Below are 18421 nucleotides of genomic sequence, written 5' to 3' on the forward strand. Positions count from 1 at the left end.
AGGCAAAACAATTTCCTCATTGAAATGAAAAGAAGACACGACTTTGGGCAGGAAAGACGGGGACGTCCTGAAAACTGCAGGACAGGGCCGCCAATCCCGAACCTCGTCTGATTGACGTAATTGCCACTAGAAGACTATCTTCCAAGAGAGAATAGCTAGTGGTACATCCTGCAGTGGTTCGAAAAGAGCCTCCTGTAAGGCTCCAAGAACCAAGATAAGGTTCTATGATTCCAATGGCCCTTTATATAGGGAGGCGCCACATGGGAAACTCCCAGGATGAACGGCTACACTTGTAGGTTGGTGGCAATTTGCGTTGGAATAGAATCGACAAGGCTGAAAGCTGTCCTTTGAGTGAGCTAAGCGCGAGGCCTGACTTAAAAACGGATTGCAGGAATTCCAGTATGGAAGGAATGGAAAAACACCAGAGGGGATCAACCATAGTCCTTGCACCACGAGAAAAAGGTTTTCCAGGTGCGGTGATAAATGCGTATGGACACAGGCTTCCTAGCACTAATCACAGTGGAGATCCCGTCGTGAGAAAAAAAAAACTAGCCTGTGCTAAGAACCACGATTAGGCCGCCACGCCGTCAAAGACAGGGCCCCGAAGTTCTGGTGGTAAATTGGGCCCTGTGAGAGTAGATCCATGCGATCTGGAAGTCGCCAGAGAACGTTGGCGACTAGTTGTACTAGTTCTGCTTACCATGCCCGGTGAATCTGGCACGACTAGGATCACCGGTACTCCCTCTGTTCTGATCTTCTTGATGACCCTCGGGAGCAAGGGAAGAGGGGGAAAAATGCACGTGAGCCGGAACCGGTGCCACGGCAGAACTAGGGCGTCCGCTTCGATGGTGCATGGATCGCGAGATGGGGCAATGAATCGAGGAACCAAGTTGTTTAGTCTTTAGGTCGTAAGACCCACATCTGGAGTCTTCCGGCGATGGCAAATCTGCTGAAAAAAACTTCCGGATGAAGAGACCACTCTCCTGAGGCAAGGCCTTGGCCACTGAGAAAAAAAAATCCACCGCCAAATTGTCCACACCCGAGGTGTCAATTGCTGAGATGAGCGAATGGTTGGTCTTGGCCCAATGGAGGGAGGATGTGACTCACTTCGTGCATGGCCATCCTGCTCTGAGTACCCCCCTGACGGTTGACATACACCACAGCCATGGCGTTGTCAGATTGGATCCTGATGAGGTGACCTGCGAGGAGATGGTGGAAACTCAGTAGGGCTAATCTGATCTCTCGAATGTCCAAGATGTTAATGGGGAGATGTGACCCTCGAATTAACTAACGACTGTGCCATGTGGTGACGAAAAAAACGCACACCAGCCCAGAAGACTGGCGTCGGTGGGCACCACCGACCATCGTACTGGGAGAAAGGGCTTCCCTTGATTCAGGGAGGATTTCAGTGTCCACCGCTTGGGGCTTGTCTGACCCGCAGGGACAGAAGGAACCGACGTTCCAGGGAGAACAGGTTCTTCTGCCAAGTTAACAGCAACGCATGTTGTAAAAGGCGGAAAGGACCGCATCGTTCCTTCCTTCTTTGGAACCACAAAAAGGTTTGAATAAAAAAACGCTGAACCATTCGTCTTGAGGGACCGGAAGGATGACTCCATCCCTTTGCGGCGCATGAATGGGCAGAAGGAAGGCTGTGACTGAATGGCAGCAGACGGCCGCCTACTTTGTCGGTGTCTGCTGGATACCACAACAATTCATTGAGTATAGGACCGGCTCCCCTAGATCCAGATGCTCTTGGCCTGGGTTTCCAAGAGTGTTTAGGTCTGTAAGAGACCTGGGAACCTCTGTCTCCACGCGGGGACTGACCTGATCCGGAAGAGAAGGTTGTGGAGGACCAGCTGGATCTGTTGCGAAAAGGTTGAAAAACGAGTTGGCTGTTGATTCCAAAAACGGCCGGACAGCCCTTTGTTGGGGAAGAAACTTACTGTTCCCCCCGGAGGTGTCAGAAATGAGCTCGTCTAGTTTTTCTCCAAATAGGCGACCGGTTTGATAGGGCAGAGGAGTCATTGATCTCTTGGAGGTGGAGTCTGCCCGCCAGTCGCGTAGCCATAGGGCTCTTCTAATGGAGGCTGCATTAGCGGCTGCCTGAGCAGCGCAATTAGCGGCATCTAAAGAGGCGTGTGACTAGGGGACGTGTCATGGGTCCGCCTTCTAGAGACATGAGGATCCTTTGAACAATCACGGCCCCTGCTGGAGGATGGTTCCCGGCCGTCGCCAAATCCCTCCTCGGGCGATAAAGACGGCGCGTTCTGACTTAAGGAATCCTGGAGGAAGTCTCTATAGCCTTGGTAAGTGGCTCCACAGACCGTGACAAGAACGCAGCCCACTCAGAGGGACTAAATGCAGGGAGCACCTTGCAGCGGCGGCGGATGGCGTTTTAGCACAAGCCGGGTCGAAATCCGTGCATAGCGGATTAGTCTGGGCACTGGACAAGGCAGTCTTGCAAGTGGTACCAGCGGTGAAGAACGCAGTGTGCTTCTTAGTAGCCCCCATTTTGCCTCTTTAGATTGAGACAGTGCCCCTGAAAGGGTTACAAGCAGAGCCTGGGCTGAAGCTGAAGGGAATGTGCAGAGAAGGGGTTAAGCTTTTGTCTGAGGGCAGATGCAGCTTACCCGCGGTCCTAATGCTGTGTCCCTGGGAGGAATATCGGTGGCCCTGTAGCGTCACCAGGTGTTGTCCATCCGTGCGCGCACCCCCCGCAGCCATCCCAGAGCCCGAGGGGCAGAGAAGGGGTTAAGGACATGGCCCCCGAGGCTAGCAGGGCGCCTCTCGTACAGAGCATGAGACGCCAAAGACATGGGAGGCGGCGCTAACAGTGGGTGGCGCTATGTAAACTGCGGCCTAGTAGGCCGAAAAAGCCGGGGACTAAATTTTTTGGGCCTACCCGCGATGAGCGCCGGGTGAAGGGGGGAGCCACGACAGGGCACCGGTATACCGCCGCTGAGACTCGGTCAGCGCTTCTCCCAGGGACCCGACCCCATACCTCCAATCTTGTGCTCGAGCCGGCTGCGCTGTCCAGGAGCCTGCAGATTTCATCCCATCACGGATCCTGAGGTAAAAGAGCTCGCGGGCGATGTAGCAGAGCCGGAGGAGTTGTTAAAGGGGTACACCTCAATCGCTCCACCCTATGGGCAGGGGGATGGAGAGGCAATGGGGTTGATTCAGGGCATCCAAAGTGCTCCACAAGTTCTTCTCCATGCACTCCGTGTGCTTCGCGCTTGCCCTCGTATCAAGAAGACACAGTGCCCCAGTCGTCGCAGGAAAGTGTACGGGGAGGTATACTCCGCGTGCTTGCCTGTTGTTGGTTCGGGGGAGAGCGGGCCGTAGAAAGAAACCGTCGCCCCCTTCAGTCCGTTAATTAAAAAATAAAAATTTACAGAAAATTCAAAAATGAAAATAAAAATGGTGGGACCCAAGTGCCTCCTACAGACACCAAGCAAGAACTGGAGAATTCCTAGCCAGCGAGAGGGTGTATACTGCAGGGGAGGAGTTAACTTTTTTTTCTGTGTTACTTAGTGTCCTCCTAGTGGGAAGCAGCATAACACCCACGGTCTCTGTGTCCCCCAGTGAGGCGTAGGAGAAAACAACATATCAACATAGTAAATGATGGACGCTATTCAATACAGCAAGGTCCAGAAAAAAAAATTCCAAAGCCCAACAGACGCACATGGGATCGGTCAGTCGCCATCTCACACTGTGTAGTTTGTATCAATGACCAACACATAATCATACCTGTGATTTCCAGAAGTCGGTCTGCCAGCGTACTTTTCCCATGGTCCACATGTGCAATTATACTAAAATTTCTAATATATTCAACATCGTACTCAGACATGTCAATTCTTTCCTGAAACAAAGGCAGAAGTCATTTCTATTAATACATAAAATGCTACAACAGATCCATCTCGCCAACCTCCTTTGCCCTAATGTACCCATGTCTGAAACCCTGCCATGTACAGCACAGACGATCAGATGAAAGCAGCTTCAATCAAGTCTCTTGGGGGGAGGGGGCAATTAAATAAAGCAAAAAAAATAAAAAAAATCCCACAAAAGTTCAAAATCATCCCACTTTTTACCCAATTGAAAATAAAATAAAAAAGCAAATAAACATTTCGCATCGCTGCGTTCAGAATCGTCTGATCTATCAAAATATAAAATAAATTAAACCAATCGGTAAACGGGGGAAAGAGAAAAAAAACAAAAAAACAACAGAATTACTGTTTTTTTTGGTCGCCGCAACATTGAAATAAAATGCAATACCATGCGATCAAAACATCGAATCTACCCCAAAATGATATCAATTAAAACGTCAGTTCAGCGTGCAAAAGATAAGCCCTCACCCAGCCCCAGATCCCGAAAAATGGAGACGTTATGGGTCTCAGAAAATGACGACAAGAGCAAAAACATTTTTTCTCACAAATATCTGAATTTTTTTTCACCACTTAAATAAAAACTATCCATGTTTGGTATCTGCGTACTCGTAATGACCCGGAGAATCATATTGCCAGGTCAGTTTTACCATACAATGAACATGGTAAATGAAAAACTATTGTGGAGTTTCACTTTTTTTTTTTTTTGCAGTTCACAGCACCTGGAATTTACACTATATGGCAAAATCAATGGTGAAATTCAAAAGAACAACTTGTCCTGTAAAAAATAAGCCATCATATGACTATATTGATGTAAAAATAAAAAAACGTTATAGCCCTTGGAAAAAGGGGACGAAGAACGAGAACACAGAAAATGGCTCGGGGTGAAGGGGTTAAGAGAAGAGTCAAGACGGCTGTATACCTAGAATGAGGATCACAACGCCATGCTCTCCTGGCCCGAGCGTCAAAGCATGGATTTCTATGAAGCTGTCCCGCTCAGGTCACGAGAGCCGCTGGCCAGTCCGAGCATTGTGATCCGATCCTTGTCCTACACCAGGGACTCCAAAAAATGCGCAAAAAGGTGGACTAAAAATAAAAAAATAAAGCACCTCTGTCCTTGCACGAAATGCTGTTTTTTTTTTTTTTTTAGGAATTTGGGGCAAGAAATTGGAACAAATACCTCAACACAAAAAAAAGAAAAAAAAAGCGTATGATAAATTGGCCCCATAAGGTATGCGCACACGGCATCTCATATATCCTGGTGTAACAGCTGAGTTTTTGTTAGGCGTATTCTCTCTCGTGTTCTTTTTTTAAGGCGGATTTTTTTTTTGCAGTTAACTATAAGTAATGAGTGACTTACAAAAGGAAGCAGCCAGAGGAATGGACCTGTCACTTCTTTTAGTCGCTTCATGGCTTTCCATACTGTGGTTCTCCTGATTAAGAAGCCGGTTCAACTTCCAAATGCGTGAAGAATAAATGGCATGTTCTAATCACCCATGTTCTCCGGATTTCCTGTAACTAGCACAGCTGCACAAACAACTACTCCTATTCTCCTACTTGTACCTGACCCAAGGACACTGCATCAGCTGTCCCACCTCGATTCCTCAGTTGTGGGTTAAACAACCTCAAAAGGTGAGCATTTCCCGCATCTCTCACCTAGACCTACTTCTCCCCCGGATAAGACCCTATTTTGCTTTGTTTTCCTCCCCCCTTTCCCTAATAAAGACCGGTGTCTTTTGACAAATCGGGGTCTTCTTTTTGAAAGCCTGAAATGTTGAAAAGATGCATGAACATATGAACAACAAGTCAACCTGACATAAAAATTAATGGGAAGATTCTTTAGAGCGCGTTTTTCTGGCGCTTCTTAGGTCGGATTAATTAAAAAAAAAAAAAAAAGTGTGAACATACCCTCATACCCTTAGGTTAATTCTTCTGCCAAATCCACATTAAAGCCTGCTTCAAATCTATTTCAATGGGAAAAACCATATTGTTGTTCATAGTTAGATTCATTTCTGGAGAGGACTAGAAAACCACGCAGCTCCATAGTAGAAGGAAGAATTTCGGAATGAACTAGAATTCGGACTTCACCTTTTTTGTACTGTACGGTGCCACCGGACATAGGTTTGTAGGATGAAATGTTTGCAATACGTGGTCACCTCCCCAGACGGTCACAGGCTGCCCCCACAGGTGTCTGCGCAGGGCACAAACGTGATGTTTCCACTTCCAGAGATGCAGACACCTTGCGGTGTGATGAGAATTTACTGCAAACATATCTCCTCGATCAGCCCGACGGCTCTTCCAGCAGCTTCAGAGTAAGTCGTCATAGGTGCAGTGCGACCCGATATACGACCCTTTTATTACACGAGATCTCCATACTTCTTACACAGGCCAGACTGGAAGAACAAGAAAAATATGTAAGGGTTAAAAAAAAAAAAAAAAAAAACCCTCAGGGACGGCAGATAAAAGGAAATGGGGCAAATCCATCAGGCTTAGACTACAGAGGCCAAATATCGTTGCTGTGTGTTGTGCCTTCATGCAGGGGAATTGGGTCAAGTTGCAACCAGCAGAGGAACACAACAAGCAAGCTGCAAAAATTTAAAACCAGTTGGATTCTGTCACGACTCAGCTGTCGGGTGACCCGGGACCAGAGGCTCCTTGCCTGTCTCTAACACTAGGGGGCACCCTAGCTCGCCTTATTCCCCTGGATACTTATGAAGGTGAAGATGCCAGGGCCGCCACCCTTGCCTTATCTCCCGAGTTAGCCCTCCGTCTTTTCTCTTCCCCCACCCAGGGAAGAGGGGCGCTACTGTGCAGCGCAGTACACCAACCCGACAAACAAAGCTACACAAAGAAGGGTAAACGGAAAACACCAGGCATACAAATATTCACTCACATATACAGTTGTGGCCAAAAGTATTGACACCCCTGCAATTTTGTCAGATAATACTCAGTTTCTTCCTGAAAATGATTGCGCAAATTCTTTGGTATTATTATCTTCATATAATTTGTCTTAAATGAAAAAACACAAAAGACAATGAAGCAAAAAGCAAAACATTGATCATTTCACACAAAACTCCAAAAATGGGCCAGACAAAAGTATTGGCACCCTCAGCCTAATACTTGGTTGCACAACCTTTAGCCAAAATAACTGAGACCAACCGCTTCCGGTAACCATCAATGAGTTTCTTACAATGCTCTGCTGGAATTTTAGACCATTCTTCTTTGGCAAACTGCTCCAGGTCCCTGATATTTGAAGGGTGCCTTCTCCAAACTGCCATTTTTAGATCTCTCCAGAGGTGTTCTATGGGATTCAGGTCTGGACTCATTGCTGGTCACCTTAGAAGTCTCCAGTGCTTTCTCTCAAACCATTTTCTAGTGCTTTTTGAAGCGTTTTTTTGGGTCATTGTCCTGCTGGAAGACCCATGACCTCTGAGGGAGACCCAGCTTTCTCACACTGGGCCCTACATTATGCTGCAAAATTTGTTGGTAGTCTTCAGACTTCATAATGCCATGCACACGGTCAAGCAGTCCAGTGCCAGAGGCAGCAAAGCAACCCCAAAACATCGGGGAACCTCCGCCATGTTTGACTGTAGGGACCGTGTTTTTTTCTTTGAATGCCTCTTTTTTTCTCCTGTAAACTCTATGTTGATGCCTTTGCCCAAAAAGCTCTACTTTTGTCTCATCTGACCAGAGAACATTCTTCCAAAACGTTTTAGGCTTTTTCAGGTAAGTTTTGGCAAACTCCAGCCTGGCTTTTTTATGTCTCGGGGTAAGAAGTGGGGTCTTCCTGGGTCTCCTACCATACAGTCCCTTTTCATTCAGACGCCGACGGATAGTACGGGTTGACACTGTTGTACCCTCGGACTCCAGGGCAGCTTGAACTTGTTTGGATGTTAGTCGAGGTTCTTTATCCAACATCCGCACAATCTTGCGTTGAAATCTCTTGTCAATTTTTCTTTTCCGTCCACATCTAGAGAGGTTAGCCACAGTGCCATGGACACAGGAACATTCAGGTCTTTGGAGATGGACTTGTAGCCTTGAGATTGCTCATGCTTCCTCACAATTTGGTTTCTCAAGTCCTCAGACAGTTCTTTGGTCTTCTTTCTTTTCTCCATGCTCAATGTGGTACACACAAAGACACAGGACAGAGGTTGAGTCAACTTTAATCTATGTCAACTGGCTGCAAGTGTGATTTAGTTATTGCCAACACCTGTTAGGTGACACAGGTAAGTTACAGGTGCTGTTAATTACACAAATTAGAGAAGCAGGACATGATTTTTTCAAACAGTGCCAATACTTTTGTCCACCCTCTTTTTTATGTTTGGTGTGGAATTATATCCAATTTGGCTTTAGCACAATTCTTTTTGTGTTTTTTTCATTTCAGACAAATTAAATGAAGATAATAATACCAAAGAATTTGTGTTTGCAATCATTTTCAGGAAGAAACTGAGTATTACCTGACAAAATTGCAGGGGTGTCAATACTTTTGGCCATAACTGTAAACAGAGGAATGCACCAGGGAGTGGAGGTAGGAGCAAAAAACAAAGAGGGAAGGGAATTACCACACTTCCAATCCATGCAACAGTCACAGATAATTCCTTCAAAATTCCTTCTCATATGAACACCTCCCCTCCTAAGCCATGCAGCAAATGCTAGCTCTGACATGGGTTTGAATCAGGACCCAGATTATAAAGGAGATGGGAGTGGCTAAACAAGCTCAGCTGAGACCTCATACTCCCAGAGTTTCCAACATGCCTGATTAACCCGTTCTGCCAAAAGAAATAAACAACATTAAAACGAAGAAGAAGTGCTTCTTCTCAGCCCAGGAGTAGGAGCAATCAGACGATGCAGTCTTCTAGCTCCTCTCTGTTGGAGTAACCCCATTACAGATTCTTTTTCAACTACCTTGTTGCAGCCAAAGTACCATGGTGGTCACTATGAGACCCCCTTTCACCTGCATTATGCCGTGATGCAGCGGTCTGAAATTAAGGAAAGAAAGCGCACATAGGGTGATAAAAGTGATTTTTTGGGTGACAATACACGGTTAGTGCACTCACCTTTGCTGGTTGTCAACAGCCACAACCCCTTGCAGAATGTGAAAGGAACCAGTGGTCGCTGCAGACTCCCGTAGATACCAATGTCACAAAGGAGGAAGAAAAAGACCGGGTTTTTGAATGTATCCGCGCTGACCAAACAAGGACAGAAATATTCTTCATAGCTTTATTGTGCCGACGCGTTTCGTGGAGATCTGCCACTTCCTCAGGGCCAAAGGAAGTGGGAGATCTGCCACGAAACGCGTCGGCACAATAAAGCTATGAAGAATATTTCTGTCCTTGTGTGGTCAGCACGGATACATTGAAAAACCCGGTCTTTTTCTTCCTCCATTGTGACAGTGGTGCAGCAGTGGCATACAGTGATCTGTATTGAGGCCAAAGGTGCCATACTGTACAGTGCACCAACCTATATGCCTCGTTAGAGTACATGGACATCACAGAGGTGGGAATCCTTGCTTGTGTCCCCACTCTATGGTTAGTCTAAACGTGGAACGTTCTGGGGGTCTCCACCACTCCTAGTACAACAAGGGAAACCACCATATAATACAATTCCCTTGCAGAAATCAGTTGGTCAAGGCTCGCTGGAGACAAATTAGCTGATCACCACAGACCGTCTTTGAGGAGGCTACCCCTTTGACCCATTCGTGATGTAGGATGCACATACAACCCCTGGCAAAAATTATGGAATCACCGGCCTTGGAGGATGTTCATTCAGTTGTTTAATTTTGTAAAAACAAAAGCAGATCACAGACATGGCCCAAAACTAAAGTAATTTCAAATGGCAACTTTCTGGCTTTAAGAAACACTAAGGGTCTGTGCACACGGTGCGGTTTCTACTGCGGATCCGCAGCGGATCTGCAGCAGAACTGCAGGTGATGTACAGTACCATTATAGCCTATGTAAAAAAAAAACAAAAAACCGCTGTGCACATGCTGCGGATTTTTCGTGCGGAAAAAAAAAAGCAGCATGTCACTTCTTTTGTGTGGTTTTGCTGCAGTTTTCCACCTGCTCCATTCTACAAATCCGTAGGTAGAAAACCGCACAAAAACGGCAGTAAAACTGAAAAAAAAGAAAAAAAAGGAAGAAATCCGCAAGAAAAATGCAGGTCATTTGACCTGCGGATTTAGTAAAATCCGCGTGGAAAAATCCGGGGGAGGATCCGCACCGTGTGTACATCGCCTAAAAGAAATCAAGAACAAAAAATGTGGTAGTCAGTAATGGTTACTTTTTTAAACCAAGCATAGGAAAAAAATTATGGAATTATGAAAAACAAACCAAAAAAAAAAAAAACACTCCAACACATCACTAGTATTTTTTTGCACCACCTCTGGCTTTTATAACAGCTTGCAGTCTCTGAGGCATGGACTTAGAATCATAGAATCGCAGAGTTGGAAGGGACCTCCTGGGCCATCTGGTCCAACCCCCTGCTCAAAGCAGGATTCGCTAAATCATCCCAGTCAGATGTCTGTCCAGCCTCTGTTTGAAGACTTCTATTGAAGGAGAACTCACCACTTCTCGTGGCAGCTTGTTCCACTCATTGATCACTCTGTCAAAAAGTTTTTTCTAATATCTAATCTGTGTCTCCTCCCATTCAGTTTCATCCCATTGCTTCTAGTCTTTCCTTGTGCAAATGAGAATAAAGTTGATCCTTCTACAATGTGACAGCCCTAGATATTTGTAGACAGCTATTAAGTCTCCTCTCAGTCTTCTCTTTTGCAAACTAAACATTCCTAAATCCTGCAACCTTTCCTCATAAGACAGGGTTTGCAGACCGGCCACCATTCTGGTCGCTCTTTTCTGAACTTGCTCCAGTTTGTTGATGTCTTTTTTAAAATGTGGTGCCCAAAACTGGACACAATATTCCAGATGAGGTCTGACCAAAGAGGAGTAGAGGGAAATAATGACTTCACGTGATCTAGACTGTATGCTTCTGTTAATACATCCTAGAATTGCATTTGCCTTTTTTGCTGCTGCATCACACTGTTGACTCATATTCAGTCTGAGATCTATTAGTATACCCAAGTCTTTTTTTACAAGATGTTGAAGAATACAGGGCCCAGGACAGAGCCCTGTGGTACCCCACTTGAGACATTCTTCCAACTGGATGTGCAGCCATTTACGACCACTCTTTGGGTCCGATCACTAAGCCAGTTATGAATCCACCTAACAGTTGCCTTGTCCATTCCATACGTAGTCATTTTTTTCAATAAGGATTGTATGAGATACTTTGTCAAATGCTTTGCTGAAGTCAAGATATACTATATCTACAGCATTTCCTTGATCCACCCAATCAGTGATTCCGTCATAGAAGGAAATTAAGTTAGTCTGACATGACTTATTAGTTACAAACCAATGCTGACTGTTTAATCACTTCATTCTTATCCAGGTACTGACATACATGTTGTTTAATAATTTGCTCAAAGATCTTTCCTGGTATAGAAGTCAGACTCACCGGCCTATAGTTGCCTGGGTCCACCTTCTTCCCCTTTTTGAAGATAGGAACAACATTTGCTCTTCTCCAGTCTTCTGGGACTTCTCCTGTTCTCCAAGAATTTTCAAAGATTATGGAGAGGGGTTCAAAAATTTCTTCTGCTATCTCCTTCAGTACTCTGGGGTGTAATTCATCTGGACCTGGAGACTTGAATTCATTTAGGTTAGCTAAGTGCTTCCTCACTATATTTCTGTTTATAGATATCCTGGATTCTTCTATTCCCTTAATAGGACAGTGAAGAACAGTTGATGTTACATTTCCTTAATGAGTGTCATACAGTACTCTTCATCAATCTGGCTCCAACTTTCTCTGATTGCTGTTGCCAGATCAGCTCTGCAGGTTGGAGCCTTGTCAAGGACCATTTTCTTCAACTTCCACCAAAGATTTTCCATTGGATTGAAATTCGGACTATTTGCAGGCCATAACATTGACCTTATGTGTCTTTTTTTCAAGGAATGTTTTCACAGTTTTTGCTCTATGGCAGGATGCATTATCATCTCGAAAAATTATTTCATCATCCCCAAACATCCTTTCAATTGTTGGGATAAGAAAAATGTCCAAAATATCAACATAAACTTGTGCATTTATTGAAGATGTAATGACAGCCATCTCCCCAGTGCCTTTACCTGACATGCAGCCCCATATCATCAATGACTGTGGAAATTTGCATGTTCTCTTCAGGCAGTCATCTTTATAAATTTCATTGGAATGACACCAAACAAAAGTTCCAGCATCATCACCTTGCCCAATGCAGATTCACGATTCATCACTGAATATGACTTTCATCCAGTCATCCACAGTCCACGATTGCTTTTCCTTAGCCCATTGTAACCTTGTTTTTTTCTGTTTAGGTGTTAATGATGGCTTTCGTTTCGCTTTTCTTTATGTAAATCCCATTTGCTTTAGGCGGTTTCTTACAGTTCGGTCACAGACATTGACTCCAGTATCCTCCCATTCGTTCCTCATTTGTTTTGTTGTGCATTTCCTGTTTTGGAGACATACTGCTTTACGTTTCCGGTCTTGACGCTTTGATGTCTTCCTCGGTCTATCAGTATGTTTATCTTTAACAACCTTCCCATGTTGGTTGTATTTGGTCTACATTTTAGACACCGCTGACTGTGAACAACCAACATCTTTTGCAACACTGCGTGATGATTTACCCTCTTTTAAGGCTAATGTGCCCATGTAGCGATTCTCATGCAGAATAAACCTGAGCAGAATCGCACACCCTGCTCCCGGGAAAACGCATGCATTTTTTGACGCGCTTTTGTAAGCGTTTGTCAAGCGTTTATGCATGTGTTTTCCTAAGTGTTTTTGCCCATATAATTGATGGTATGCGGAATCGCGTGCGATTCCGCAAAATTAATCAACATGCTGCATGTTTAAACGCTAAGCGTTTCCGCAGCGGTTAAAAACGCACCATTAGCACAACATGTGCGTTTTTCATTGCAAATCCATTGGATGCTTTTCTTAAGCGTTTCTGCAACAGAATCGCATGTCTAAAAGCGCTGCAGAAACGCTTAAAAAACGCTACGTGGGCACACAGCCTAAGAGTTTGATATTCCTCTCCTTTGCTTCAATTGACATCTCTCGTGTTGGAGCCATGATTCATGTCAGTCCACTTGGTGCAACAGCTCTCCAAGGTGTGCTCACTCCTTTTTAGATGCAGACTAACAAGCAGATCTAATTTGATGCAGGTGTTAGTTTTGGGAAGGAAAATTTACAGGGTGATTCCATAATTTTTTCGCTCAGAATTGAGTGATTCCATAATTTTTCCCCTATGATTGGTTTAAAAAAGTATCGTATATACTCATGTATAAGCCGAGATTTTCAGCCCATTTTTTTGGGCTGAAAGTCCTCCTCTCGGCTTATACGCGAGTCATACACGGGGGTCGGCGGAGGAGGGGGAGTGGGGGGTGTCAGAGACCATACTCCCCCCTCCTAGCATGGTCTCTGCATCCCCCCTGCTTCCCCCATGATCTGTGTCCCAGGCTGTTCCTGCATTCAGCGGTCATGTGGTACCGTTCATTAAACTCATGAATATGCGCATATTCAATGAGCGGCTGCGGTACCACGTGACTGTTGAATGCAGGAACAGCCTGGGACGCCGACATCATGCTGGAACCAGGGGCTGAAGAGACTGGGTGCCAGGAGGGGGGTGGTGAATATGACGGGGGAGCAGATCAATACTTACCGCTTCCCGTTCCATCGCTGTCTCCGGGTCCTCTGGCTGTGACATTTAGCGGAGGGGGCGATGACGTAGTCAGTGCGCGCCCTCTGCTAACGTCACTGCACAGGACCTGGGAAACAGCGATGGAACCTTGAACGGTAAATATAGCCAGTGCGGGGGCCTGAGCCAGTGGCTACATCGGCACCTGGCCCCCAGCGACGGAGAGGTGAGTATGTCTTTTTTTTTTTTTTTTTTTTATAGCAGCAGCATATGGGGGGGTATTTTTGTATTGAGCATCTACTTGGGCCACCAATAACCCTTGTACGGCATTTTATGAGGGGTATTTACCCTTGGAGCATCTTGATGGGCCACCATTAACCCTTTTGCAGCATTTTTTGGGGGTATTTATCTATGGAGCATCTTTTTGGACCACCATTAACCCTTGTACAGCACCACCCTCAGCTTATACATGAGTCAATAAGTTTTCCCAGTTTTTTGTGGCAAAATTAGGAGGGTCGGCTTATACACGAGTATACAGTCATGGCCAAAAGTTTTGAGAATGACACAAATACTAATTTTTACAAAGTCTACTGCTTCATTTTTTCTAATGGCAATTTGCATATACTCCAGAATGTTATAAAGAGTGATCAGCTTAACAGCAATTACTTGCAAAGTCAATATTTGCCTAGAAAATGAACTTTATCCCCCAAAACACATTTCAACATCATTGCAGCCCTGCCTTAAAAGGACCAGCTAACATCGTTTCAGTGATTGCTCCATTAACACAGGTGTGGGTGTTGATGAGGACAGGGCTGAGATCAATCTGTCATGATTAAGTAAGAATGACACCACTGGACACTTTAAAAGGAGGCTAGTGCTTGGCATCATTGTTTCTCTTCTGTTAACCATGGTTATCTCTAAAGAAACACGTGCAGTCATCATTGCACTGCACAAAAATGGCCTAACAGGGAAGAGTATTGCAGCTAGAAAGATTGCACCTCAGTCAACAATCTATCGCATCATCAAGAACTTCAAGGAGAGAGGTTCCCTTGTTGCCAAAAAGGCTCCAGGGTGCCGAAGAAAGACCAGCAAGCACCAGGACAGTCTCTTAAAAGTGTTTCAGATGCGGGATCAGGCTACCAGCAGTGCAGAGCTTGCTCAGGAATGGCAGCAGGCAGGTGTGAGTGCATCTGCACGCACTGTTTGGCGGAGACTCTTGGAGCAAGGCCTGGTCTCAAGGAGGGCAGCAAAGAGGCCACTTCTCTCCAGGAAAAACATCATGGACAGACTGATATTCTGCAAGAGGTACAGGGAGTGGACTGCTGAGGACTGCGGTAAAGTAATTTTCTTTGATGAATCCCCTTTTCGATTGTTTGGGACATCTGGAAAACGGCTTATTCGGAGAAGACCAGGTGAGCGCTACCACCAGTCTTGTCTCATGCCAACTGTCAAGCATCCTGAAACTATTCATGTGTGGGGTTGCTTCTCAGCCAAGGGAATGGGCTCTCTCTCAGTCTTGCCTAAAAACACAGCCATGAATAAAGAATGGTACCAGAATGTCCTCCAAGAGCAACTTCTCCCAACCGTCCAAGAGCAGTTTGGCGATCAACAATGCCTTTTTCAATATGATGGAGCACCTTGTCATAAAGCAAAGGTGATAACTAAATGGCTCAGGGAACAAAACATAGAGATTTTGGGACCATGGCCTGGAAACTCCCCAGATCTTAATCCCATTGAGAACTTGTGGTCAATCATCAAGAGACGGGTGGACAAACAAAAACCTTCAAATTCAGACAAAATAAAAGCATTGATTTTGCAAGAATGGACTGCTATCAGTCAGGATTTGATCCAAAAGTTGATTGAGAGCATGCCAGGGAGAATTGCTGAGGTCCTGAAGAAGAAGGGTCAACACTGAAAATATTGACTTGCTGCATTAACTCATTCTAACTGTCAATATAACCTTTTGCTACTCATAATATGATTGCAATTATATTTTTGTATGTGATAAAAACATCTGACAAACACACATAAAAACCAGAGGCCAGCAGATCATGTGAAAATATAATATTTGAGTCATTCTCAAAACTTTTGGCCATGACTGTATACGGTAACCATTACTGACTGACACATTTTTTTGTTCTTGATTTCTTTGAGGCTATGTGCACACGCTGCGGATTCACAAGCGGATTGACCTGCGGTTTTACCTGCAAATTGGCCAGCGGTTTTCCCCTGCGGTTTGACACCTGGACAATGGAATAGGTGGCAAACTGCAGCGGAATCCACAGAAAGAATTGACATGTCAATTCTTTCTGCGGATTTAAAACCGCAGCTTTTCCGCAGTGAAAAAAACGCAGCATATGCATTGCGGATTGTAAATCCCATAGACTTATATGGTACTGTACACTGTCTGCGGAACTACTGCAGATCCACAGAGGCCAAATCCGCTGCGAAGCCGCAGCAGAATGCGCAGTGTGTGCACATACCCTTAGTGTTTCTAAGGCTGTGTTCACACATTCAGGTGTTTTCGCAGCGGTTTTAACCAAGCGATGTTGCCGCGAAAACGCAAAAAAACAGCATCCCATGCAATCCTATGGGATTCCGCAATGCTGTGCTAATGCTGCGGATTTTCCCGCGGTGGAATCGCATCGCGGAAAAATCCGCAGCATGCTCATTAATTTGCAAAATCGCGGCGATTCCGCCCACATTGGAATGCATTGTTCTGCTTACTTTACGCATGTGGCCGTGCCCACCATGCAAAAAGTAAGCAGAACATTTGCGGATGGTACCTACGGTCCAGAGGAGAGGAGACTGTCCTCCGGGCTCTGGGTACCATATCCCTGTAACAAATAGAATTAAAATTAAAAAAAATAAATAATCGGGTTGTATTCACCTTCCGACGTCCCGCGCAGCGTCCCCAGGCTTCAGCGATACACGTGGCAGCTCCTGTTCCCAGTAATGCATTGCAATGACCTTTGCTAAAGCCACGTCTCGCGATGCTGTAGCGACAGCAATGGTCATTGCCGCAATGCATCACTGGGAACGGGACATGCCGGAGCATCGCGGAGGCCTGGTGACGCTGTGCGGGATGTTGGAAGGTGAATTTTTTACATTAGATCTTTTTACTACTGATGCCGCATAGGCAGCCTCAATAAAAAGTTGGTCACACTAGTCAAACACTATGTTTGACGAGTGTGACCAACCTGTCAATCAGTTCTCCAAGTGATGCTACAGATCGCTTGGAAAACGCTAGCATTCTGCAAGCTAATAACGCTTGCAAAAGGCTAGTTTTTCCGTGGGAAAATCGCGGGAATTTAAAATGTGATTTTCCCGCGGAATGGAATTCCAGAATTCTCGCGGTAAATTCCACGGAAATTCCGCTACGTGTGAACCTAGTCTTAAAGCCAGAAAGTTTCCATTTGAATTGACTTTAGTTTTGTACCATGTCTGTGATCTGCTTTTTTTCTACAAAATTAAACAATTGAATGAACATCCTCCAAAGCCGGTGATTCCATAATTTTTGCCAGGGGTTGTATATATGGCTACCGGCAGCGGTACAAGGCCTTCACATGTCAGTGTTTCCAGTACATGTGATGACTTTTCAAAAGTGCTAGAGACACTTACACACACCCATTATAATCTATGGGGCTGCGCACATGTCAGTGTATTCACACGTGGACATATAAGTCCCACACACATGCAAACAGATGACAAAGTGTGACATTCTTGGGCGGTCCATGTGACACGAACCGAAATAGAGTGCAGAATAGAAATGAAAGTGATTTAGGTGTTAGATGTGGAAAGATATAGGTAGCTATGGGGTAGAGAGATATCTGTGAAATATATAATCAGCACTTTGTGCGAGTCGGTTACTGTACTTGTATTAAGCTAATAAATAAATTAAAAAAACAATGTGGGGTCCCCTCTATTTTATGAAACCAGCCAAGGTAAAACACACAGCTGTGAGCTGATATTAACAGACTGGGAAGGTCCCGACTCTTCCCAATTGCCCTGGTGCTAAGGTAATCGGGGTAGTGGTATTGGGGTTCATGTCAGCTGTGATTTGGCAAAAATACAGGGATTTTTATGATAAACTCACCGTAAAATCCTTTTCTCCGCAACGCTCATTGGGGGACACAGATACTGTCGTGTATGCTACTGCCATTTAGAGGCTGACACTAAGTGAAAAAAAGAGGTTAGCTCCTCCTCCGCCGTATACACTCTCGCCCCTATGGTGCGGGGAAATCAGTTTGGTGCCAAAGGCGTAGGAGGACAACAAAATCAGCCTTAATACAAGTACAACATGTCCAGAAAAAAGACCACTCTTATATCACATAAATAAATGCGTATAAATTAAACAAAATAGAAGCCAACTTGGCTAATAGGGTGGGTGCTGTGTCCCCCAAAGAGCGTCTCGGAGAAAAGGATTTTACGGTGAGTTTATCACAAAAATCCGTTTCTCCTTCGCCTCATTGGGGGACACAGATACTGTGGGACGTCTTAAAGCAGTCCCTGGGTGGGAGATTGACTCACCGATCCAAGCTACATGCACCTCTTGTTTAAAGGTGCGCCACCGCTGCTTGGAGAATCCTTCTACCCAGGCTCGCATCCGCCGAGGCCTGAGTATGGATATTATAATGTTTGGCAAATGTGTGCAGGCTGGACCAGGTTGCTGCCTTACAAACCTGTTCCGTCGAAGCCTGGTGCCGAAGCGTCCAAGAGGCGCCCACTGTCCGAGTAGAGTGCGCTCTGATCCCTGCTGGAATTGGCGTGCCTCTAATGCGGTAGGACTCCTGAATAGTCAAACGAATCCATCTGGCTATGG

General features: G+C 45.3%; 1 protein-coding gene across 5 annotated transcripts in view; it reads right to left on the minus strand.

The window, feature by feature from the left end:
- Nucleotides 1-18421, minus strand: part of GUF1 (GTP binding elongation factor GUF1) — a 90393-nt gene that overhangs the window by 57507 nt on the left and 14465 nt on the right. For 4 of the 5 annotated variants that reach the window (XM_073583446.1, XM_073583448.1, XM_073583445.1 and 1 more), the window contains exons 2-3: nucleotides 5973-6277; nucleotides 3751-3862 (exon numbers count right to left, since the gene is read on the minus strand). In XM_073583446.1, the coding sequence (XP_073439547.1) occupies nucleotides 3751-3862; nucleotides 5973-6155 (295 nt within the window). In that variant the 5' untranslated portion in view covers nucleotides 6156-6277. Of the gene's footprint in view, nucleotides 1-3750; nucleotides 3863-5792; nucleotides 5929-5972; nucleotides 6278-18421 lie in introns of those variants that run through there. The other variant, XM_073583449.1, reaches the window with a different exon arrangement.

The sequence above is a fragment of the Dendrobates tinctorius genome, unplaced genomic scaffold (genome assembly GCF_039654945.1).
Source record: "Dendrobates tinctorius isolate UK_male_01 unplaced genomic scaffold, ASM3965494v1 ptg000079l, whole genome shotgun sequence".
In the NCBI taxonomy this organism is placed as follows: domain Eukaryota; kingdom Metazoa; phylum Chordata; class Amphibia; order Anura; family Dendrobatidae; genus Dendrobates; species Dendrobates tinctorius.